This window comes from Elaeis guineensis, chromosome 4 (genome assembly GCF_000442705.2).
Source record: "Elaeis guineensis isolate ETL-2024a chromosome 4, EG11, whole genome shotgun sequence".
Taxonomy (NCBI): Eukaryota; Viridiplantae; Streptophyta; class Magnoliopsida; order Arecales; family Arecaceae; genus Elaeis; species Elaeis guineensis.
The window spans coordinates 19241393-19266720 of NC_025996.2; the positions used below are offsets into that span (position 1 = coordinate 19241393).

The window sequence follows — 25328 nt, forward strand, 5'->3', positions numbered from 1 at the left end:
AGTGATTTACAGTCTAGATCTAGGTTTGCAGATGTCAGGGCTAGAATCTTTGGGGGATTAGCCTGAATTTACCCAATAGAACCTCATTTATAAACTGTGACAAACTACACCCCACTGGATGGACTTACCCCGGAGAAAGGCAGATGGAGCACTTAACTATGGTTGACGTACAATTACTTTTGTGAATGGAAAGAGGGATGAGAGAGACTCAATCTTTGTTGAAAAGGGAAAAGGAGAAAGCATGTTGAAAGAAAATCTATAAATTCGTCCGCAATTTTGTCCTATTGAATACAGGGGAGAAAATTTATAAGGTTATCCATGGTTTTGTCCTATTGAATAAAGAGGAGATAATGCATTGGCCATGATTCTGTCTGATGTTATCCTAGTAAATAGATAAATTGTGCAATTTATATAGATTGATGGGTTCAGTTTACTCAAGGTTCTCAGGTTTTGAGCCAAGAAAAGCTGACCTTAGCTGATATAATATGATGTGTTTGATGAATGAAACGATTGTTCAGGTTGACGATGTATCCTCTGTGTCAATCCAAACCATTTGTCTTAATTGAAGCCTATGTGCTTATATGTATTCATTTTGCCTCATGCCATGAATGAATTAGTACTGTCAGCATGAATATTTCCTTCATAACTTTCATCCAGTTTTTGTGAAGGGAAGATGCCTGGAGGAACTTTTACTAATCCTAGTAAATAAACTTCCTCAATGTTATCTGCTTAAGAAAAACTATCCAGGTAGTAAGTGTCCTTATTTTGAAAACTAGTTTCTTTATAAACCTATGTAATGCTATAGGTGGTGGGCTAGGAAATTCAAGGAAGAGAATTATAGTCATACAGATGATGATAATATAGAATGAGGATGGTTGGAAACAAACACCATCAATGTTTTAAAAAGTGGAAGTAGTTTGCGTGCAGTGAAGTCCTTGCGTAGCACATATACAGTATGAGGGGCTCACATATAGCATGCTGGAGCGCAAATGTGGCTGCATGGAAGGTTCATATTTTTCAATATTTAAAATAAATAAAGTGCAGAAATATATAAATGGTTAAAAATTAGACTTTTGAGTGCATGTTCATAGTTCTGACATAACATGACTTGTTGACCTAATAAAATGACAATACCATCTCATGAAGTATGGATCATGCTCAAACTTGCAATAAAGAGTAAACAAGGTCTGCAGACCCATCCTGAATTGCATGTACCAGGGCTTACCAACCATACTGTGTGAAATCGGGATGGTTCCTAGGTCTTATTTGGTATATGAGCTGACCGGTCCGAACCGAGCGAAACTGCCCATACCATGTGGTTTCAAGCAGCACCATAGCTGAGAGTGGAAAAAAAGTATGGCAAGTTTATGCCTGTATGGGTTGCATACCTTACTCTACCATACTGTATTGAAGCAGTATGATACTGATACAGTGCTTTGTTCCAGTTTTGTGGATCTTGAGTAATCTACGAATTGAAATAAAGTATTGTTAGAAGTCTATAACAAAGTTTAAACTTTGAAGTACATCCTTTATAAACAAAACGGACAAAACACATAGCACTTAAGGTATGCAGGAGTATATGCAATATACAGGTCCATATGCAGTATGCTGACACATGTGTGGCTGCCTGGGTGACCCATTTATATGGCCAACACGTAAAGGGACTGCAAATAGCTTGTGTTGTGCAGTCTAGGGGCCGCCTCAACATATGCGACCACACAAAGTGCTTTTTTTAAAAAAAAAAAAAAAAAAAGTGAACACTATCATCAGAAAGTTAACAATGGGTGGCTAGTGAGATGGGCTGGAAATGATTTTGCCCGATTTATGAGGTATCCTAAGTAATGTTGAAGTAGCTGACAATGCCAAAATTGAGGCGTGACAAGGGTGACATGACTTGCTTAGCCTATTCATGGCATTGTCATTTAATAATTTCTTTGTCTATTCATGTGTACAAGGAAAAAGGGAATTCCTAAGCTTGCATGGGTGAAAATTGTGAGAAGGATTTGAAAAACCTTGCGAGTACACTCATAGTTCATTTCACATGATCCTTTATTAGAAATGATTATGTTAACAACTCATGATATTACCTAATATTCATGGTTCATTTCACATTGCTATGTGTGCTTGCAAAGTCGCTTTCTATGTTTCATTTCATGATGCAGGTATTGGCAAAGAAGTTTGGTGCTGCTTTGGTTTCTCTTGAGCATCGCTATTATGGGAAGAGTTCCCCTTTCGAGTATTTAACAACAGAAAACCTAAGATTTCTATCTTCAAAGCAGGCTTTATTTGACTTGGCAGTTTTCCGCCAGTATTATCAGGTGACTGCTGTATTCGCTTAAACTGCTGCAAAAAGCCAATAGTTGCTAGCCTTTCCTCTTAGCTAAAATTTTGTGTCTCCCTTTTCTCATTTGTTTTTAAATCAGCTTTCATTTTTTTGCCTTCATATGTTGACATCTTTGGGATATCTTTATCTACTTTTTGGTTTGGATTAGAAGTTTGATGTTCTATAAATTTCTGTACTTCATGAACTTGTTCTGTACTAACTATTTCATTCATATATGCCACACTGCACCAGCTAGCTCTCAAATGAGCAAACATCCATATCCCATGTTTGCCTTAATATTCTTTCTTTAGCTCTTTGACTGGTTCTGGTGTTGGAAATAATTGGAAGCATTGGCATGAAGGATGCTCTGTTTTGTCTTGTGTATATTAAAATAAATTGCTGCAGAATCCAGGAGTTTAAGAGTGCAGCAATAGAGGAAGTCTAATTGTGATTACATACATAGACTGTAACTTTTATTTCAGCCACAGTTTTTCATATTTTCTTCTTCTTTAGAAAAAGGATAATTCCCTATAGAATGAAGCTGTTCCAAAGTTTAAACTTACCCATGTTCCTTTGAACTCCCCTTCTCTTTCTTCTTAATTTGTTTCTAATCCTTTTAACTTTCTACTATCTTGTTTGTTCTGCAGGAATACTTGAATGCAAAATACAATATCTCAAAAGTTGAAAATTCCTGGTTTGTTTTTGGTGTTTCATATCCTGGAGCACTCAGTGCCTGGTTCCGTTTGAAGTTCCCTCACTTAACATGCGGAAGTCTTGCAAGTTCAGCTGTTGTTCTTGCTATCTACAACTTCACAGAATTTGACAAGCAGGTTCATAAGCATATGCTTTCTTTACACATGTTTCAATGTAGGGTCATATTATGCACTTCTATTTTTCTCGATTTTCTTTTTATCATTTAGCTCTCCGTCTTCAGTTTATATCATTTTGTAATTTCCAACATGAATATGATGCAGCCCCCTTTTTTTTTTTGGTGGTACTGCCTTCCTGTGGCTCTATAATTCAACTCCTTGCCTATAATTTGCACCTTAAAGATGAACCAAGATAATATCTTGTCATCTTTTTTCTTTATTTTCATTTTGCTTCAGATTGGAGAGTCAGCTGGTGCTGAATGCAAAGCTGCCCTTCAAGAAGTAACCAAACTTGTTGATGAACAACTTCAGTCCAATGGAAGTTCAGTGAAGAAGCTGTTTGGTGCAGTCTCGGTATTTTCTGAAATCAATTCTTGATTTTATTTTCTTATAATTTGTCTTGAGGTTAATTTAGGCATATTAAACTCTATTCAAGATTTTTTTTATTTACTGCATGGATAGATTGGACATGGAGAAGAATAAAAGCGTTGTCTGCCAGTGTGTGTCAACCTGGCACTGTCACAATAGTACTATGCCTGTGCTTGGTATGCACCAGCATGGCAGCATGCCAAGTATTGGCATGTAGTCAGTACTGTGCTAGTGTCACATGCAAGTGTGGCATTGGCATGGTGTTTATCATGCCATGTACTGCCATGCCAATTGTCCTTAGATCTATGATTATATATAGGGGGAGGGGGGGGGGGAGAGAGAGAGAGAGCATCAATGTTATTATTCTTTGTCCCTTGCTATGCCTTACAACACACAGAGGAAGGGGGGAAAGCATTGTTGCTTCACAGCAGTAAATTGTAGATTACTTTTATGCCCTCCACTACACTTTTGAATAACCTGTTGTTAAAGGGGCATAATGCTCAGTCTGCAATGCATTGCTCTGGGACAACAAAACTAGCTCTGGAATATCATCAGCCTATTTAAAAGCATATAAAATTATAAATCTACATGGTAGTGGCCTTATTTTTGGATGTTGATGTGTTGGATTTGAGATACCTGAAAACCAGGCATGCAAGAATGATTGTGTAAAAAATAACATATAAAACAGGTGGATATAACAAACCAAAATCTGTCTTTAGTTAAAGCTTTTGAAGTGGATTTTCAATATCGCAGTTTTAGGTGATTAGTTGCATGTGGCATTCAGAGCTTTTATATTATCTTCATCTTAATTTATTGTCACTATTCCTTGTTATATGGTTACTTGAAGTCCTTGAAAGTTAAGTGGCATCAATTTGTTAACCATTTCCTGTATTGCAACATGACTTTTTGTTGTTGTTGTCAACGCAACCCTCATTTTGAATGGCATAGGGAGAATGAAAATAGGGACTTGTTTTCACTGTCATTGCTTGATCCAATATGTTAATATTGGATGTGTAGTTTTGGTTGCTATACAATTTTCCTTTATTATATTGAGCCTTCAGGATTTTTTAGAGAGATTATAAAGAGAATCATGCTGCCTGCTGCTATGATGAATGACGTGCTGTTGCACTGAAGGAGATTTTAGAAGTTTATAGTATGGATGGATCTTACTAAGCAGAAGAGAAAATAAAGTGTTTCTTCTTTACTTTTACTAAAAGAGTGATACAAGGAGTAAACAACATGACATGCCATCTCTCCCAAATCTGTCACCTGTAAGAATCGGAGTACAGCAGTGCGAAATGTCTTGGTCTTTCTAAGGCCTGAGAGGCTAAGACTTCCTCATTATCAGATTTCTAATACCCATTTTACATTCACCTACATGGACGAGCTTATTATATATTATGTTTTCCTTGAAGAGATTGTTGCTTCAGTTGAAACACATTTCTTATTAAATTATAATGATGCCAAATAGTAACCTATTACTGCAATTCCTGATCTAAGAAAGAAATATTTGCAAGTTCATTTCCATCTACATATGCTTGATTTTTAGTTGGCATATATATTGTTCCCACCACTTAGATCTAAATGGCACGTAGTTAAGTTGTATCCAATCCCTTTACTTTCACTTTATTGTGGTAATGAGTTTTTCCCCTTGTAATTCCAGCTAAAAAATGATGGTGACTTTTTGTACTTATTGGCCGATGCTGCAGTCATCGCGGTAAGCATAATTTTTATGGTTGCAATGGAATATAAGTGCTAAGAGTATTTTAGTACTTCAATAATGTGCTTGCAAAATTTTCAGTTTCAGTACGGCAATCCAGATGTTCTATGTACCCCACTTGTTGATGCCAAGAAGAATGGGAAAGACTTGGTGGTATGCTCCTCCTCCTTTCTGTTACCTAGTTGTGCATGTCCTCAGTTGATTTTAGTTCAGTAATATTTGGATCTATTATTTAGTTCTTTAAAAGATGTTGTCTAGTGTTCACCCTGTATGATAATTCATTTTATGAACTTTCCTCGCCATTTTGAACATTTTTCAAAAATTGGACATATCGTTAAGTAGATTTTATATCAAATATTACACTAAACTGTACTCCCAAAAAATTAGGCCAAAGTTTGATGGTTATGCTTATCCCATCATTTCCAAGAGATATTATTGTTGTCTTGATGGAAGTAGCGAATAGTTGTGTGCTTAATCTTTGGTTTTATGATTATTTTATTTCTTAGTATAGGTGATTGTTTTTTTATTTTTGTTATATTGTAGAAATATTAAATTTTTTGTTTGCATCGTCACCCACTTTGCCACAATTGCACTTTGCACGTATGCCAAGTCCAAATTTACCTGGTCCACTAACGCCTTGAGCTTGACCTTATCAAATCCTTTCTCAAACCTCAAACTTGCCTAGAAGAAAAAAAAAGGGGGGAGGGGATGGCGGCGGCGGCGGCGGGAAGAGGGGCAGGGTTGTGGGGTGATGATGATGATGATGACCTCAGACCTACCTAGAAGTAAAGGGGTGATGATGATGATATTCTTAATATATTGGGTTGTATTTAAGTATGGGATCAGCACAATCTCAATTTGATAGAAATTTTAGGCCTAAGAAACTTGATCAGATGCAACCTAATAGTCACAATTACAAGGTCTGCAAAACCCTATTCAAGAACCGTATTGACACATCACTGGTTTGGTAAGATAGGGTAGACATCCCATACTGAGACAGGTTTCCAACAGTTTTTCTCACTGCTAGCCAGGATATTGCCAGAAACTGGGCAGTATGGGATGAATCTACTTACTGACACGGACAGGTTTGGCTCATATATTAGGATCTGTACAGGGCGGTATGGGTCAATACAACAGACCTTTCACAACTACAACCTAACTGTCCAACTTTATCAGGTTGACCCTCTGACCTAGCAAGCTGATATTGCTATGCAGTTTGACTACCCGCTTTCATCATTTGTTCTGGAGGTCTTTTTGCAAGAACCGGCACTCTGCAGCCTTTATGTTCTCTTCCTTTTACTCAACCTTTCATTTTAGGCAAATATCCCAGGCATGCTTCTAATTTTTCTTCTAAACTTATGTTTCAAAGACATTAATAGGGGTTTGTTTCTTAATATGCTTAGCTTAACCTGCTCAAATCATTTTTTTCTTTGTTAAAGTTAGTTGCATATGGGGTTTTCAGTGCTTAAGAACTGTAAACAAGTTAAAATTTTAAAAGAAGTGGTCTTTACACACTTTCAGTTTCTGTAATCAAATACTAATAGCATGTAACCATATTGCTAGAAGCTCAGTGGTATGTGAAACTTGATGAATTAGACATGATGCACAAGGTCTTATATGCTAAGCTTCGAATGGCTTTTCCACGCTTTAGAGAAGTAATAACACTCTACACTCTTGACCTGCTGGCTGCTAGTAACATTATTGGTATAGATGAAGTTCCACTGGTTCTGTTTATATTCATCTTTTCTATTCAAACAGGCAGAAGAAGGAAATTCCTTCTACTCGCTCAAGAAATACCTATATATATATATATATATAATATAATATAGAGAATTGCAAAAGTAGGGCTCTATACCCATTTTGTTTTCTTTAGCAATAAATAGAATTGCTATGTAGGTCCTTATTTATTCTAGTGAGGTCCATCAGGACTTCTCTTCTAGTTGGGAGAGGTTACAACTTTCCTTAAATAGCTGTGACTAGTGAAAACAGTACTAAAAAGCTAAAATCTTCCATAAACTAGATATTGACTTCTATATTAACTTTGCCTTCTTTTGTATTGCCTAATGGCTCCCAGATTGAAAGACATGGTCGATCAAAATCTTACTCAAAAAGAAACTTTTATTTTGACCTGCCTTTTTGATGCCCCAACGTCATTGTAAGCCCATGTCCATTACATGTGACCAACCCCATGAGCATGTTCGCACTCCCATAGTACTCGTTGAGAGCTTTGTTGTACATCATCATGCCAAAATAGATGCCATATGAGAAAGTTTTGACCTCTGGAAGTTACGGTCACAATCGAGTAATGGATGTGGCAGATCTTCCTCCAAAACCCTGTCCAAGCCTACTTGATGTTGCTAAAATGGTCCACTGCAGATTTGGTGATCCTTGTAGATCATTTTCCATGCAAGTAATACTAAAGCTTCGTATTCTAGCCTAATGATCAGACATCTTGTTATACAGATTGGGCTTGGCTAAGTTATCTTTCATTATATTTTTCATAGTGTAAGCACTTATCAGAAAGTCTTCTTGTTAGCATTTTAAGCTACATCAATCTATTATTAATTGGTCATGCAGGAAACATATGCTAGCTATGTGAAAGATTATTACCTTGGACAATTTGGGGCATCAGTTTTAACTTACGATCAGCAACATTTGAAGAACACAACTCCTGGTGTAGAGGAGAGTGGTAATATGTTAACCTGGGTATTGATTTGGCATGTGTTGCTATGCAAGTAAATGCGGACAATTTGTTGTAAATATGTGCACCATTTTGATTAGCTTTGGCATGTTACATCTGTTGATTATATGTTCTTTTGCCAGCTGATAGACTGTGGTGGTTCCAAGTTTGTACTGAGGTTGCATATTTCCAAGTGGCACCCCAAAATGATAGTGTCCGTTCTTCAAAAATTGATACAAGGTACAGTTTGTTTTAAATTGTTCATATATAACTTCAATTAATTTGTATGATTTAATAGTATTCTACATTTCCTCTACATATGCTGATCTTCTATTATAATTTCATTACTCCAGAAAAAACCCTATATAATTTGTTGGGTTTTTAATTATTTAATAATTAAATAACCTGATTAATTCAAAAATGATAACTTGGTTTCTTTTAACATTTGTATCCATATCCTTCAGATATGATAAAGTTTTATTACCTTAGAGTGACAGATGGAGAACAAGTAAAATGGACACACTTGATATATCATTCTCTAAACAGTTGAAAGAAAATAAAGAAAATGCAAAAATAAATAAAAAGATGAAATATAAGTAAGAATGAAGATGGAACTAGAGGTCTGGAAAGGACTGATCCTAAAATATGCTGTGATGGGGGATGAGTGGGAAGTTTTCAGATTTGTGCATCACAAGCCAGATTGTAGATAGGAGGTTTGAGGAAGGAAATGATTGTTTTAACAGACATTAAGAAAAAAAAGGGAAAACCTACAAGAATCTGTGTAAGATGATGGTGGGGGGGGGGGGGGGGAAGCAAGCTGAACCAAATAAATTCATGCCTTGAGATCGCCTTTGGAGGATCAAAGTGCATATTTGGAAGGAAATAGGCCGACTATATGGTACATACATTAATACGATGAGTATGGTCGTCAACCAGCAAATGCCACATATGGAAAAGTAGCAAATATATTGCAAGGTCCATGTATATGAACTTAATTATATTTTATGTATGTCCACCATAGGGTACCAGGACATTTTATTTTGTGTGCATGAAATAATAAAGGTTGCCTTAGCCCTTAAGGCTAGATTAGAGAGGTTCTTGAATCTATCGTACACAGAGGGGTGCTTTAAGTTTAGGGTATTGTTCAATTGCCTATGTCTTTGGTATAACTACAAGTCCTAATGTCCTACAATGTTGAATATTCCTAAAACATTGAATAGTGTGCGATGAAACATTAAATGATGCCAAAAACTTCAGCTGAACTTAAAAGGCTAGTAAATAGCAAAAAGAATTAGAATAACTGGTAACACAAGACTTCATTATGAAATTAAATGTCTAAAGATCATCTCCAATTATGATTCTAGTGCTTCACATGGAGCAGCAAGTAACCTTCTCAAAATTGTAAGATTGGAAGCGGTACTATGGCTGCAACATATTCATCGGTTAGATGGCAAAGCATGGAGGAGGCTGCCTAATCTAGATGTGATCTTTCAAATAGAGGGATCCATATCACATTAAAAGGAAGTTTTCATGTAGCAACCTTCATCAATCCTTAATCTAAGTGTCTCCATACTTTAACATCTTATGGTTTCTAAGTATTGTTTGGAAGGATCCCTCACGAGTGCGAAATACGGATCCCCCGCCAAAGATCGCTAACCCAGGTGACAATATCGACACTGCAATAGGAAGAAAGAAGATAAATAAAAAGGACACAATTAGATAGGTGGATCAATCCAAGACTTACCTCCACGGGGCATGTAAGCTTTATTATGAAAGAAAATAAATACAAGAGGAGATCACACACTCTTAACTCTTATAAATCTCTCTCTTTCAATAAGAAGCACTCAACCCTTACAATACTCTCCAAGAACCCCAAGAAGGACTTTCTGGCCGCTCTCTATGCTCTATAGCCGCTACACCTTTCTCTCAACCCGTGTACCCCTTTTTATAGGGCCTCAAAACTACTTTGGATCGAAATCAGAGTTATATTAGGACTCAAGAAAACCCTGCAAGCTCCCATGGTCATCTGATCGCACCTGCAAGCTCTCCTGACCTTCATATCGCGCAAAAATACCTCTAGACCATGTGTGGACCGTGCCTTGTGTGAACCGTGGCCTTTTCGTGTGCGCTGCGTATCGCACGCTCGTCCGTGCGTGCATGCGTGAGCTGCGTGAAAATGCATTTGGACCACAGCGGTCCATGGGGAGCGCGTGGACCGCATCTCCTCCCACGGTCCATGGTGGACTGTGTCACAGACCGCGTGGGCGTGCACCTGGGCTGCACGCACTACAGCGGGCCTAAACGCCCGCAGGTGCGCCTGCAGGCCTACCGCCTGCGTCTGCGTGCCTGTGGGCTGGGCTTCTCCTTCTTCGGCCGCTATGGATCGAATTTGAGGTTCCAAAACAAGTATTTTAATGAATATTCAAGAGGTTGGAAGATGGCAACTAGTGATTATCGAACCAATCTGAATTGGACAGCTTAACCCATACCAAATCAAACCGATACCAAATTGGAATGGTTCAGGGGTTCGCTTTGGTTTAGTTATAAAATCTTATACAACTAGCCCAATTCGATTATAAAAATAGCTCACAATGGTTATAAAAATGGCTTATGATGGTTCGAGTGTTCGCCCCCTCCTTTGCTCACCGACCCAAAATCTCTCTCTGAATCCCTCGGCTTCGCATATTTATTAGGGGATTTTTGGATCTATGGATGGATACAGAGGGAGTAGATCTAGGGTTTGGCGGATCGTGCTGGGGGGGTGTTCCTACGGTTTGTTGAGTGATTCCAAGAGATTCCAAGAGCTGATGGACGAATTGATCATGCCATTGGATGATGATTTACTCAATCCCCCATCAGCTGTCACCAATAAGTCTTCCCCCCTTCCTCTTCTCTCTTCCTCTCTCCTTTTCTCTCTCTCCCCCTCCCTCTCCCTATTTTCAATATGCCCCAGAATAGCGCAGTATAGACCCATACCGTATTGAACTGGTTGTCAACCAATACGACCTCTAGCTTTGTTCGGTGAACTTAATGGACAAATTTTAACTCTTAGAATAAGTCATGAATGAATAGGAAAAAAATGAGCTTGCAATATCATGATAAGCAACCAATGAGTCAGTCTACATAATTGGCCTCTAGCATTTTCTTGATGCTCATGATGGACTTGAATTACCAACATGCTTTGCAAATAAGTGTTGGCAAATGTAGAAAAGTGTAATATCCACTATGGAGGGCAATATTAGAGTGCTAGCATAGATTATAATGGTATTAAGCAAAAAAGATCATGGTAGATACTATCTCTTAGATGGAAATCTAGGTTAGCAATCTTGGTATGGGACTATATTTTAGTAGGAGACCGGCACGATATTGGTATCATATAATACCAAGTGTTGGTATCATGGAATGTTGAACTGTGCCAATTGGTTGGTTCAGGGGGTACCAAATCGGATGGTTAATTACTAACACGATTCATTCATTCAATACAAGATAGGAGCCTTACCGCATCAATAGAGAGGAAGGGAGAAGAAGAAAGAAGAGAGAGAGAGAACGAGGCCGAGAGAGAAAGAGAGGAGAGGAAGAGGAAGGGGGGAGAGAGAGAGGCCGAGAGAGAGAGAGAGAGAGAGAGAGAGAGAGAGGGCTCAAAAGCCCCCATCAGAAATTCAATACAAGGAACCCCTTATTTTGTTTCGAAACAGGGGATCCCTAGTTAGAGAATTAGGGTTTTTGAGTTTTCAATTAATAATATTTTTTTATTAATTATTGTTAAAAATAATATCTAATTCAAAAAATCTTTGAAGTTAAATTTTAATTATGGCTGGTGTAGCATCTGATAGAAGGTACCACATATTTTTTTCAGCCCATGTAAATCACTAGTAGCCTAATTGATCTAGGAATTGCATTAAATTTGATCTTTTAGTTGACTAGCAATTGATATGCTAAAAACTGATCAAATTGCTGTTAAAAAAGATAGCAGACAACATGCTATACCCTGAGCATTATACTAATTTTTCAGACCTAACGTCTTCATTATTTTTATTGATTTTTATGCAAAATTATATTTTTATTAAAAAATGAATATCAAAAATCAAAAACTTTTAAGATTAGTAGATCTCACTAATATCTATGACATAAAAAGAAATCATGCCAAAGTTATTTCACATTGCATAGACTCACTAAGATCTACGATATATCATGCTATCATGCCAAAATGCAAAATTTTGCATAATTTTTTCTTATTTTTTAAATCTATGCCCATTTTTGGAGATGTAACCAAAACAAGGGAGAGAATGGGTATGGAAACTATCTTGCTGAATGTTGGATATACGCTTCCTGCTCGCTCTTCTACTTTCTTCCTGTCTTTATCTCCTCTCTTTCTCCTATGCTATATTGCTCACTTGTGAAACATAGATAGAAAGGACATGGTGATCTTTGCCCCCTTAATTATTGGGGGACAATGGCTTAATGGGTGGGTACTAGGCCCTTACTAGGCCAAACTCATCAAAATCAAGCAGTTTCGGGTGGTTTAGCTCGTAATGACCAATTCACACCAGTTTGGGCTTAATATTTGTACCCAGACCACAAACTGTCTCGATTCATGGTCGATATGGTATGGAGGGAGTTGAGCAGTTTGGTCTAGTACAACATTCCTTGGTGGAAACCCCTGGCCTGATCCAATGAGCAAATATGAACCTAACATGAAATTAGCATGTTTTGGTTGGGCATAATCAAGTTTGAGTCATAAGTGGGTTGACACAACTAACCCATTTACTAATCGATCTAGGTTTGGGTTAAGATGCTTGATGGGCTTGACCCTAAATTTCACGAATTTATAAATTAATATATAGATAGGAAATTAGTGGATGGGCATTAGTTAATAGATTAATCATGTTAGTATCGGATAAATGTATCTGCATGGGTTTAAGCATTTTGAGTCAGGTTAGCACATTAACCAAGTCATATTTGACATGACCTATTTATGAAACAGGGTTCTGTTTGGGATACATGCTTAACAAACAAGTTGGTTTTGGTTGGAATTATCAATCTGTTTGTTTAGTGGGTCAGGTTGGTCTCCATCTAACATAAACCTGACCCAACTTGACCCATTGCCACCCCTACTAATCCCTACCAAGTATAGTGATATACGTAAGTTTAGCATTCTACACCTACAACTACAATTTTGTTTTTCAAGAATTTAGATGTTTATTTTAGGACATGGGTTAGCTTTTCTATGAAGGTGAAATTCTTTTCTTTGGGGTTTAATGCAATGTGGCAGTGATTGTAATGTTTGTTTCAGCAAGACGGCAACCTAATCCAGATTGTAGGGTCCTTGTAATCTATAACATGAATCTCAGAGAAAGATGATGGTTCTTACCAGTTTTGCTTTGCAAACAAAGCCAAACTCATGTATTTGATTTGATGCCAAAAAGTGTTAGAATGGTGAGAGGATTCTTTGTCTATGTATCTGTAGATTCTGTACCTTAATTTTTCTTATAAATTGTAGGTACCATTTGGATCTCTGCAAAAATGTTTTTGGAGAAGGAATCTATCCTGATGTGGACATGACCAACATATACTATGGAGGCACAAAAATAGCTGGTCAATGCTTCTGCCATTTAAATTTCTGTTCTAATTTATGCCATTCCTTAATTCTAATGGATCTTCTAGCATCCACTATCTTCAACTCTATACGCTGGACATATTGTTCTATGACAATCCAAAATTTCACATGGTAATGGATACAAACATGATATTTATTTAAATTACAAAACCGATTATTCTTGAAATTCTTCTAAGATTTGATTGTGTATCCACTAATACATCAAAATATGCTTTGAGTATTAAGAATTTGGGATAGATGTAGAAAATGTTAAACCATGTCAATCAACAATGACTAATTTCGATAACTATATGCTAAAGATTGAACTATTTACATTATTGTATATCGGCATTAGTTTTCAAAATTCTGGAGGAATCTCAGTTTCAGAGTACATGAAAAACTTACACAAAGTCGACACATAATTTATTGCTAGTTTGCAGGTGTGTGATAGAGGGAAGCCAACCTGTAAAGTTCTTTAGTTTTCATAGATTTTAATATATACCCATTTTTGAATGATGGCTATATCTATCCTTTAAAATGGTAATATCCCATAAATGTTTACCATAATTTATGTCAGCACACCACTATTATTGAAGATGATGATCTTGTTTTGCTAGTTGCAACCCATCTTTATGTGCGCTGGTTGACATTGTTGTTTGTTTATCAGTTGCTTTGTTTGTTATAGTGAGGATTAATCTTGTGTAGTCATTCATGTTCTTAAGTGGCCAAAATAATTACTATTATCCATCTCAAGTGGCCCTGACATGGTCTTGCCCATGGTTTGCCGTACCATCCGGTATGAGATGTACCTTACCGTACCAGGAGGAAACTGGTATGAAACACCATTTCGAGTCGGTACAAGCCCCATACCGAGGCATACCGATCCGTACGAGTTATGTATCAATTTATACCGACCCAAACTAAGGTGTACTGAGATAAAAATTGAGAAAAATGGTTTGGGAGCTATTTGGGCATAGGATGCATACTGTACTATACCAATCATACCATATGAACCAATAAGGTATCGATACGATATCCGTTACCGAGATAGTGGACCTTGGTCTGGCTTCTTGGCTTAAAAAATACTAATTAGACACTGAAGATTGCTAAAGATACAACTTATATATCTTGCTTAAATCAAAATTTAAATTCAATAGCTTATTATCATAACTAATGTAAAAAATACAAGTTTTAGAAAAAAATTTGCAGTTGGAGATTGGCCAGATAGTTGTGATACAGGCAAACCCTGTGGTTGATGAAGTTAGCAATGAGAGGGATCGTGTACTTGCTATGTTACTCCTGAATAAGCCTTAAGATGGACTGGCAAGCTGATGCTGACGTTAGCAGTCCTCAAAATCTCTAATTGCATTAGTATCAAAAAACCTCTGGTTAACCAAAACAGATGAAAGCTCAGTTGTAATTTCACAGTGCTTAAGAAGATAAATCAGCTATAAAGAGAACCATGGTAGTATCAATGACAATTACAATCCAAGATCCAAAATATTAGAAAACGATCTCTTCAAATACTCAAACTTCATGGTGGCGGAAACAAATTCCTACTGTGAATGTTAGAGGAAAATAATAGTATTTTCAGTATAAAATGAAACAAACTAAAAAGAAATGAGCAATACTGAAGTACAAATTCTCACACAACCACCAAAAAATCACATGTGATGGGAATGATTCAAGGGACTTGATAATGATGTCCATTTAAGAAACCAATAAAAGGCGCATGCATCCTTTTCATCACAAGGAAATAAATGTGTTAATAGTTGGAAAGATATTTAAAGATCAACTATATTATTAAAAATGTTGACATCTCATTGATTTCTCAAATATGCCCATGAAATTGATCCTTTTATTAAAAAAAAAAAAATGAACAGCTGGCTTAAACTACCAAGTCAGTCAGCAAAATGAACAATTTGTCTTTCACATTGTTGCATATATTGTATATGTTGTGCTATTTAAATTTTATATACTGATCCCTGCTCCTGTAGGTTGCAGTATAGACATCAATAGGTTGGTTGAGTTGGAGACACCTTGGAAAAATACATTATATTTTATGTCTATGCATTACCTTCTTAACCCTCAATTTGTGCTCTGTTAGGAAGACATGTCCTTGTAACCCCTGAACTTAGGCATTTCCTGTTACTTCTATAATGCTGAATGATGAAGTTAAAATGAACCAATATAGTAAATCAAAGTCGAAGTTCCACTGCATTGTTCAGATGATGGTGATGGCCAACCAGTTCTTTGGAGGTGAAGGTTCTGTAAAGAATAGTGTCACTTCAAGAAGAAAGTTGATGTCCATGTATCCGATCTAGCAGTGGTTAGGGATCCTGATTTTGACAACAATAAAGGATGACCACGTATAATATTTTGTCATCTATTATTTGGTTAGAAGAGGAGAGAAAAAATGAGGTGTTAGTTCATTTAATGGTTGACCACCGCCATATCTAGTGAAATGAACCAGAGCCATTGCCCTCCTCAGAGTTGGGAACCTTCTGGGCAGCCAGTGGAGAGTACATCAGTAGAATCAAGTTACAGTCTAACGAGTTGGATCAAACATGAATTATACATGAAGTATTACAATGAAGAAAACATCTGATTTATTCCAATTCTGGGGATTCTTCATGGCTATCTGGATCTAGCACATGATTGACAGCAGCTTTGGAGCTTCGGCTGTTTAAAAATTATGTAGATTTCTGCATAGTATAGTATATCTCATTTTTCCTTTTGTTTCTCATGGTGCATGCATGCAAAATGTCATTAGCATGTTTTCAATTTGAAAGTATCAAAGCACATGCACCGATGCTTTTTTTGGTGGGAGGAGGGGGGGGGGTTGGTGAAGGAGGAAAAGAATAGAAATAAGTTTCAATGTTTCATAACTAAGGGGTTTATTATGGATAAAGAAAAGGACTAGTCTTCTGTTTCATTCTCTCTCAGGCATGTTTTATTGGAGAGATGGTCATGGACTAGTGTATTTGCTAAAAAGGGGAGTATTTGTGAAGTACATAGGCTTCACAAAATTTAAGGCTTCTAACTGGCGCATGATTTGGGAATTTCGGTTTTATATAATACAGATTCTTCATGAACATGCATAGCCACATCAGATAACTTCTGTTAGGTATATGTTGCAATTTCAAATTGAATTGTGAAATGAACTAATTCATCCTTTCGTGGCACTTATTTGTCACACTTGAGCTAATGATATATTTCCATATAAATAAGCAGGTTCGAGGATCATATTTACCAATGGCTCACAAGATCCCTGGCGCCACGCCTCCAAGCAAACATCATCCCCAGATTGTGAGCTTATATAGTTCCTTGTTGGCAACTTTGTACAGATGTTATCTTAGAAATAGGGCTTTCGCTTTTTGAATCCAGATTCACTCTTTATCACATCTACTATTTATGTTTATTTTCATATAATTTTTTATACACAAGATATCTTTAAATTGTTGTCTGAGTTCTGTTTTGGCATGTCATACGGTTAATTCAGTAAGTTCCACCAAGTTATATGTCATGATCCAAGAACTTAAGAGATAATTTAGCAGTAATTGATGTTATATTACAGTTATGTTTTTTTGGAGACGAAGCAGTAATTATAAGTGGGACGTGACCAATTTTACATGAAAGAAGAAAGAAAGTAAGCATTTTGTAAGACCAATAATTCAGGATATAAATTTCAGATATTTAAATGTGAATGTCTCTAACTCATACAACAAAAAACTTCCTTGGAAAGCTTGCAAGCCAGTGTCCTGAAACCATATTAAATAGCTAAAACTCCCTCCTCATGTGGCTACTTCATTTCTGCCATTATAAGATTCTATGAAAGCTTCATTATTCACCATAAGTAAATCTCCTTTTATATATTAATTAACTTCCTTCTATCCAAGAACATATTGAGTAATGTATCCATAAACACCCACCATCCACTAAAGCATCCATAAGCACTCCCACACACCCACCATTGCACCCACACTAGTCCCCATTCGCACCTACATGCAACCAAACATACACCAACATTAATCCTCTTTTACACCCATGTACACCAGCATACACACTCGATCCCTATTGCATCTACTACACCCTCGCATATGATCACTTCTTCAATCTCTTAAATTTTTAGAAACAAAACTTCCCATCTACATCCTAACCAACCTAGATCTCCTTGGATTCAGCCTACCCTATGCCCATGGGGATGGATCACATGTTATCTAGCCCACCATGCACTCCACCTAGATCCTGACTACCTCTAACAATTAACAATTAATATTCCTTTTCCCACACTTACCACCTAACCTCATCATACAGTGTTTTACATATGGAATTCTAACCTAATAAGCTAGTCCTATAGAATGGTTAGGGACTCTCTCTCATGACCATCTCTCACAGCCTTCACTAAAATTAAGGAAACCCTGCTGGAGCAACAGTGTGCTTCGTGTTTCCCTCCACACTATGACTCAATTTCCCATAGATCCCCTTCCCATTCACATATCACGAAAATGTCAGACTAGGATTCCTCCTAATACCCACCAAAACCTACAATAAGAGACTCAAAGCTTAGGTTCTCTTCTTCTACCACTTCTCCACACCGTTTAACCATGGCTTCGACCACCCCATAACCTCCATTATTCGTAGATCCTACTCCTACTTCCAAACTGAGGAAGAGGACCTCCCCCTCCACTTTTGTTTGGGTATACTAAGCTGAATTCGTTGAGGAGATGGCCAATGTGGAGCCTGGAGGGTAGGTTATGTCATTCTTGACCATCTTTTTCTCCACTCTTCCCACTCTCTTCTTTTCTTTGTCATTTTTATTTTATGTTTGCTCATTTTAGCTTTTCTTTCAAATCAAACCTAAACTAGCTTAGGGAAAGGGGCTCAGAGGTTCATCTTGGACCTTCGCGTAGCTTAATCTAGACACTACCTTTTTAATTCCACAGAGTAGACTAGTTCTGAGGGTTTTCTTAGGTTTTTCACTCTCTCCAAAAAGACTTAAATAGCGACCTAGGCTTCCTCTTCAAGGTTTCAGCATCTCCAGTGAACTGTTTTGATTCAATTTTCACCAGGATGTATCATGATCAAACTTCTTTAAAATGATGCTTCTGCACCGACTTCCATATGTTTCCAACCAATATTAGTTTCCTTTTCTCAGTCAATATATTTCGTCACATCTAATCTTAATTCCATAACAAATGTGATATCTATCATTTTATCATTTTTGAGTCCCTGAATCAAGTAATTTTGGAAATTCTATAACTAGAATATTATATTATGTTTATTGTGATTATAAATATACATCCTACATATAGCTGCTTCCTTCCACTGAAACTTGAGACCTCTACTCTGCATAGTTCCACTAACTCCTGATTCAGATAGTATGTCAGACTATATAGAAAAGGTAAAGTTTTGAAGTACTTTACCATTCGTAAATCATAATCAAAAGAAGATGTTGAAAGCTCTAGTCTTCTTATATCATGTGACTTACTCTTATTGTAAGGATAAGTCTTTCACCTGTGTTGCATAATCGAAATCAAGCCATATTAATGCCTACACTTTTGTTTACACATAATCTGAGTTGTACATTTTTTTCAGATGTTAATATTGATCGATATAAATGCTTGGACGAATTATTGTCAACTAATGTTTGTCTTTGTGACTGTCTTATGTTGTCCAGTACCATCCTACTTGATCAAATGCCATAATTGTGGACACGGTACTGATCTTAGAGGTTGTCCCCAGTCGCCTCTGAGCATTGAAGGTATAATTATCTTCTCTATTTTTGCTGCTTTCAAGACCACTTGCATACACCTTTTCTGATAGGAAAAGTTTGCCAACATGTTCAGATTGCATTGGGGATCCCAGTGCTGTTGCTTAGATGACATGTGGGATCCTGTTGCTTTTGTGTTTGGGATCTCTGTAACAATTGACTTCCAGAACAAATATTTGTATAAGTTACAGTGTTCCATCTTAGGACAACATTTATGCTTGATGATGATGACTTGCTACTTGAAAATCTGCTGAATAACCTCATCAATGGTTTGTTTCTGACTGCATTGTCTTACACATGTATATTTCTTAGGTAATGCTGAAAACTGCACTTCTCCTGAAGCAGTCCAGAAAGTGAGGCAGCAGATGATAGAAGATATTGACCTGTGGCTCTCAGAGTGCCAAAGTATAGGTAGGAATTCTCGCTGATTGTGATCAATTCATAACCATAATGAAGGTTCATTCATAATAGTACATGATGCCTACTCCACAACTTATTTCTTGGATTGATTTTAACTGGGAATCAGTAGACAAAGAGCACCTATTCATAGATTATGAGTGTCTCTGACTGTACAACAAAGTGATCAACTGTTCTATGTTTTATTTCTCTGTGTTTAAACTTCTTTTTAGTTTTTGCATAGTTACAAGTAGACTCTCTTAAATATTTGCATTTCTACTGATATTTTGGGTCATAGATTTTAATCTGCTTTAAGATTGAATATAGAAAGTTTTAGATTGAGGGATCATTTTTGTTTTCATTTGCCTTGTATTGCTTGGGTTTTAAAGCGTGATGAAATTAATTAATTAAAATACAACACCCTTCATAGTAACAGAGCTCCAATTTTGCCAATTTGCTGTTAGCCAACCTTTGGTTCATTTTTTTGCAGTTTAATAAGATATATTTCCAGTAAAAGGTCACTTACACACCATTTAACCCAGACAAAGATGGGCACAGTATTAATGATACAATTCATGATTTAAAAAAAAGAAATCAAGTTCTTTAATCAGATATGAAATGGCAGCCATCATGCTTTTTCTACATGCATCTCATGTGCCCAACACTAATGCAGCAGAACAAAAAGGTGCATAAAATTAAAATGCTTTAGAATATTCTGTGATCATCAGATGGTGCTGGTGATATATTGGAAAATTAGGGAGAACATGTAACAGTTAAGAGTCCCAAAGCTTGTAGCTATCAGTCAAAAACCCATAAGTTTCAGCTGAAATGTTTCGACCCGAATTTCACAGATAGTTATAGACTGTTTCATGGTAATGCATGCAAGAAAATATTTTTCAATCATTAATGGAGCATAGACATAGGATAACAATTATTACAGAATATCAGAATAATGTATAAGCATGATGTTTAAACAATGTATTTGTTTTAACCACCCAAAATTTTATTTGGTGCGTCTATGTTGTTATATAGTAGACATTAATCAACTATGTGTGTGTGGTTATTGACACGATTGAGCCAAAAATCAACTAACAATTGCCTAAAGTCATAGTTCTATAGCATGGTTTCAAAAATCACTGAAATGGGACAGTACATCCAGTAGTGTAGCATTCCAGCACAAAACCGGCACTAGTACAGATTCCAAGACAATAAAATAGCTATATCGGTGTGATAGTCCTACATCGGTTGTGGAAAAAATGGTTGACCAGTATAAATGACTTAGGTGATCTATTACCAACAACTGGGCTTAAGTATTTTTGGGCTGCGTGGTTTAAGGCCCAAACAAGTTGTTGGGTCAGTGGTCGGTGTGAGGCATGATAGAGTGGTATCAGAGCTTAGATTATGATCATTTGGGGACTATGATATAAGTAATTAGGATTTGACAAAATGGTATCAGAGCCATTCCCAGAGGTACTATCGTGTGGGGCCACGTTGGAATAGACTGCATCTCGGTGATGTACCCTCGATCCGATGGGGGGAGATTGACCATCGAGGATGGTGACAACAGCATGGTGGGCTTGCCTCCGGAGTCGTACATGGATGTATACTGAAAGGGGATACTGGGGCCAAGTGGGCCCTGATGAGGGCGTCAGGGATTTAAATGGGGGGGATTGTGATAGTCCCACATTGGTTGTGGAAAAAGTAGTTGACTAGTATAAATAACTTAGGTGATCTACTACCAACAATTGGGCTTAAGCATTTTTGGGCCGCATGGTTTAAGGCCCAAACAAATTGTTGGGTTAGTGGTTGGTGTGGGGCGTTACAATCGGTATGTACTGGCTGTACCAGTCTATATAGGTGCATACCAGTGGTACCATATTGGCCATACCAGTCGATATCGCCATTTTTCAATTTTTTAAAGATCTGTTAGTTTTGACGCATTCCATTGATACCATTACTATAATGATGTCATACCGTTCCAATGAAAGAACGTACAGCATTATGTACCAGTATTTAAAACTTGGTATCATGAGACGCATTTGTATTTGTAACATATGAATGTATATTGGACTAATAAGTTTTGGGTTTATATCCAACAAATAGGATTTGAGTGCAAGTCCTATTAATCTAACAAGTTAAGGGTTCAAACTTCATTCTGTTGGTCATAAATACCTAAAAACCATAATACATATGTTTAAGAGGTTTCTTGTGTTTGTTTTAAAATGCTTGATTGGGAACTACATGTACCACATCTGTTTCCCATATTTGTTCTCAAGACTTTAAGGCAAAAATAAACCTACTGATTAGAATGTCATGAGGGTGCTTGTTCTCTTGATTGTGATGTGCATCTTGGTGATGACAAGTTGGGTCCCATAGAATTGAACCTTATGAAGCACACAGGTTAGTGAATGCCTTCCCCAAATGCAAGCTTGCTTTTAATTGTTCAAGTTATTCTTTCCTCCATTACAAGTACAGGTGGTAATTATATTAATTAAAAGTAAAAAATGTGTTCATAAACAATAATCTCATAGAGCAAGTTTATGAGACCTTCCCCAGGTTTTGAACTTTGAATGGGGCTGGGCAAGATAGCATGTTCAAACAATATATCTTTGGCCTTGAGCAATCTTCTTGTGCTTGTTTGGGCCACTGAAGAAGCGATTGCATGCTCCGCAAACTGATCCCTGGTCATATATGTTCATCCCTTGGAGTCAATTAATTGATTGCAATTTGAATAAAGTTAAATAAAAGTATGTGGTACTATTTTCCAAAGTATGGTCCAGGTGATGTAAAATAGATATAAAAAATTAAAAATATCATTCAAAATAAAATTAATCAAATTATACTTGAGGTGAAGAAAGTGAAGAAGGAGATGTACTCAACAATTTTCTGATCAAGAAAATAATGCTCAAATATAAATTGAAAGAGCCTTAATGAGTAAGCAATCTAATAAACAAATCTAGATTTAATTCCCTTATAAAATTCATAAAGTTATCAACGTCTACTGAATGAATGCTTTTCTGGTATTATACTAGAAGATGTTACGGGTCTTCTAGATATAATGGTGGTGAATAAGCTGGTTGTGGCTTGCAATTTGATTTTTAGATTGTGTGGATGATTTTAGTGATTGATCATTTTGTTTATGATCAGCCATTAGATGAAACAAATAGAGAAACTAACAAAGAAATAAGATACCTAATGTGGATCATTTTTTCTGTAGTGAATCTTTCAAACCTTGCTCTTAGACCTGTCATTCAGACTCTTCAATATGTCTGACTAGATTGTCATATATCTCGTTCTCTTATCCAAATATATAGGAAGCATCCTTGTAGATCTTCAACAACTAGATCTGCAGAATTGAGCACATTTCATGCATCCTTTTGACTAATTGGTTAAATATTCATAAAGAACATCTGTCGAACACTGCCATCCTATCAATCCATTCTAGCAAACCTGGATTAGATTTAGACATTCCTTCACTAAATCCTAATAATTTAGTGTGGAACACCTCACCTCCTCCACACCACAACACCCCCCCCCCCCCCCCCCCCCATCTCCTGGTGTAAATCTTTGAAGTTACCATCACCGATATTGGACATTAGATACAGCAGTTGGATGCCCAAAGTTCTGAAAGTGTTGATGGTATCTGACAACTATTAATTAAGATAATAATTTTAAGTCAGACTAAAGAAAGAGAAAAGAAATGTGTGTGTGTGTGTGTGAGAGCGAGAGATTAGGTTAAGTCCTTGATCCAGAGGAACAACAAAATATAGGATTGCTATCATACTAAAGAGGAAAAGGAACTTTTATATCTGAAAGTTTATATTTTTTTAAGTTATAGCAGACATGACCCTTTTTATCCTATACGATCTCAGTTTTTCCTTGTTTAAGATAAAAAACATTTTCTGCCTTATCTCTCTAGAAATCATAGATGTAATTAGATCAAAGTAATATTCAGCCCCTGACATAAGAACAGAAGGCAGAAAGTGTGAGCATCGTAAATATCTTTCCTAAATATATAAACCCGTGGTTTTTAGCTTAAGCCTGCGGCAACTTGTTTTTTGGTCTTTCAAAAGTGGTTAGAGGAATTCTGTAAATGTAAAATAAAGAAAATTAGTAAAAAAAAATGTATTATCTGTTTCAACACCTAAAACATCTCATTACAATTGAAAATATATTATAGCACCAATTTAATATTGATAATGAAATTTGAGCCAGTAGCTGCAGCTAGCCTGATGACATGGCATGGGATAAGAGGTCTAGTAGCGGAAACAAGTAAACCAATGTGTTACTCCTGTAGGATTCAGGACACCAGCAAGTAGGAGACAAACCTGATCCAAGCGCAGATATGCCCTGGCAAGCCCTCTCCATTAGACCACATCATGATGCACATGCTAAATATTTCAACCCATGTTATATATGCGAGTGAAAATTCTAATTTCTTACCTTAATATTATTTTGTTGTGTACTTGCATACTAGCTAGTCAAATCAGCAGTTTTTACCCCCGGTATTTTAAGGACATGATGATGATGAACCTGATTTGTTTATATGGCAGAAGGAGGGATGATTTCAAGTGCTTGATTGCTTTCATAATTCAAGTTTATTCTGGAAGCCTAATTCTTCTTCAGTGATAAATTGAACTAGAGAGGAAGAATATATTTGTTAGGTATGCTGCATAAATCATATATCTGAGTGATTAATGATGGACTTGCTCATCTAATTTATGTATTCGCAGAATATTTCTTTGCTCGCAAAATGGCTAAAGTCTTATGACCTTGTAATTGTTATGTCTAAAATTTTATTTGTATAACTAATTGGAAGTATCTAACTTAAAAGGAAAAGAATAAAGATACCAAGGGCCTTTTTATTATTTTTGCCGAGAAAAGGGTTTCCTTATTATTAAAAGTGATGACAGAAAAAATGTTTGGAACGTTGGAAGATCAAAAAAATCTTTGTTCAAGAACCTTTAGTTACGGTTAGAACACAGGTTACGACAAGGCAAAAGACAAGCAATCTAACGCAAGAACGATTTTGGTGGAAGCAACTAAGAGAGAGAGATTACTTGTTTACGGATTGACAAGGTCCATATAAATATTTAAACAAAGTTTTGAAAATCTTATGTTGAAGCTCAAACTTGATGCAAGCTCCCTATTCCGACAATAGAGTGGGAGAAGAAACTTGCAGAGAAGCCTCGTTGAAAAACGAGGCTCCCTTCGCGAGGGAAACATTAGTTTAGTTTTTTTCTGCAGATAAACAATAAGCAACTTCTGTTTCCGTAAAATGATGAAAAGCTTTTCGGGATTTGCTTATATGGTAAACTGAATACTTTTTTGCGTGCTCCCAAAATGAATTTGAGGTGCTAGATCCCCATATTCTCAGCATGTGGTATCAATTCTCTGAACAATAAATATCATTACACTATGTTAATCATCCTACTCTAGTGAATCTCCACTTAAATGGTGCGGGCTGAAGCTCTACATGGGTTGTTCTTTGGGTTGAAGTTGTACATGGCTTCTAGTTTTCTTACAATCTAGATAAGCAGCTCATCAACCGTTAGCTAGCAAAGATCAGAAGCAAAAATAACTTAATCATGATGCATCACCT

At 36.6% G+C, this 25328-nt stretch overlaps 1 protein-coding gene across 2 annotated transcripts in view; it reads left to right on the top strand.

The window, feature by feature from the left end:
• The window catches only part of LOC105043517 (probable serine protease EDA2), a 25713-nt gene extending 1208 nt beyond the window's left edge, over nucleotides 1-24505 (top strand). For both annotated transcript variants that reach the window (XM_010921093.4, XM_010921094.3), the window contains 12 exons: nucleotides 2163-2318; nucleotides 2971-3153; nucleotides 3430-3546; nucleotides 5225-5278; nucleotides 5363-5434; nucleotides 7859-7970; nucleotides 8105-8201; nucleotides 13462-13556; nucleotides 16792-16866; nucleotides 19238-19321; nucleotides 19643-19741; nucleotides 24280-24505. In XM_010921093.4, coding sequence (XP_010919395.1) covers nucleotides 2163-2318; nucleotides 2971-3153; nucleotides 3430-3546; nucleotides 5225-5278; nucleotides 5363-5434; nucleotides 7859-7970; nucleotides 8105-8201; nucleotides 13462-13556; nucleotides 16792-16866; nucleotides 19238-19321; nucleotides 19643-19741; nucleotides 24280-24305 — 1170 coding nt within the window. In that variant the 3' untranslated portion in view covers nucleotides 24306-24505. The remainder of the gene's footprint in view (nucleotides 1-2162; nucleotides 2319-2970; nucleotides 3154-3429; nucleotides 3547-5224; nucleotides 5279-5362; nucleotides 5435-7858; nucleotides 7971-8104; nucleotides 8202-13461; nucleotides 13557-16791; nucleotides 16867-19237; nucleotides 19322-19642; nucleotides 19742-24279) is intronic.
• The last annotated feature ends 823 nt before the right edge of the window (nucleotides 24506-25328 follow it).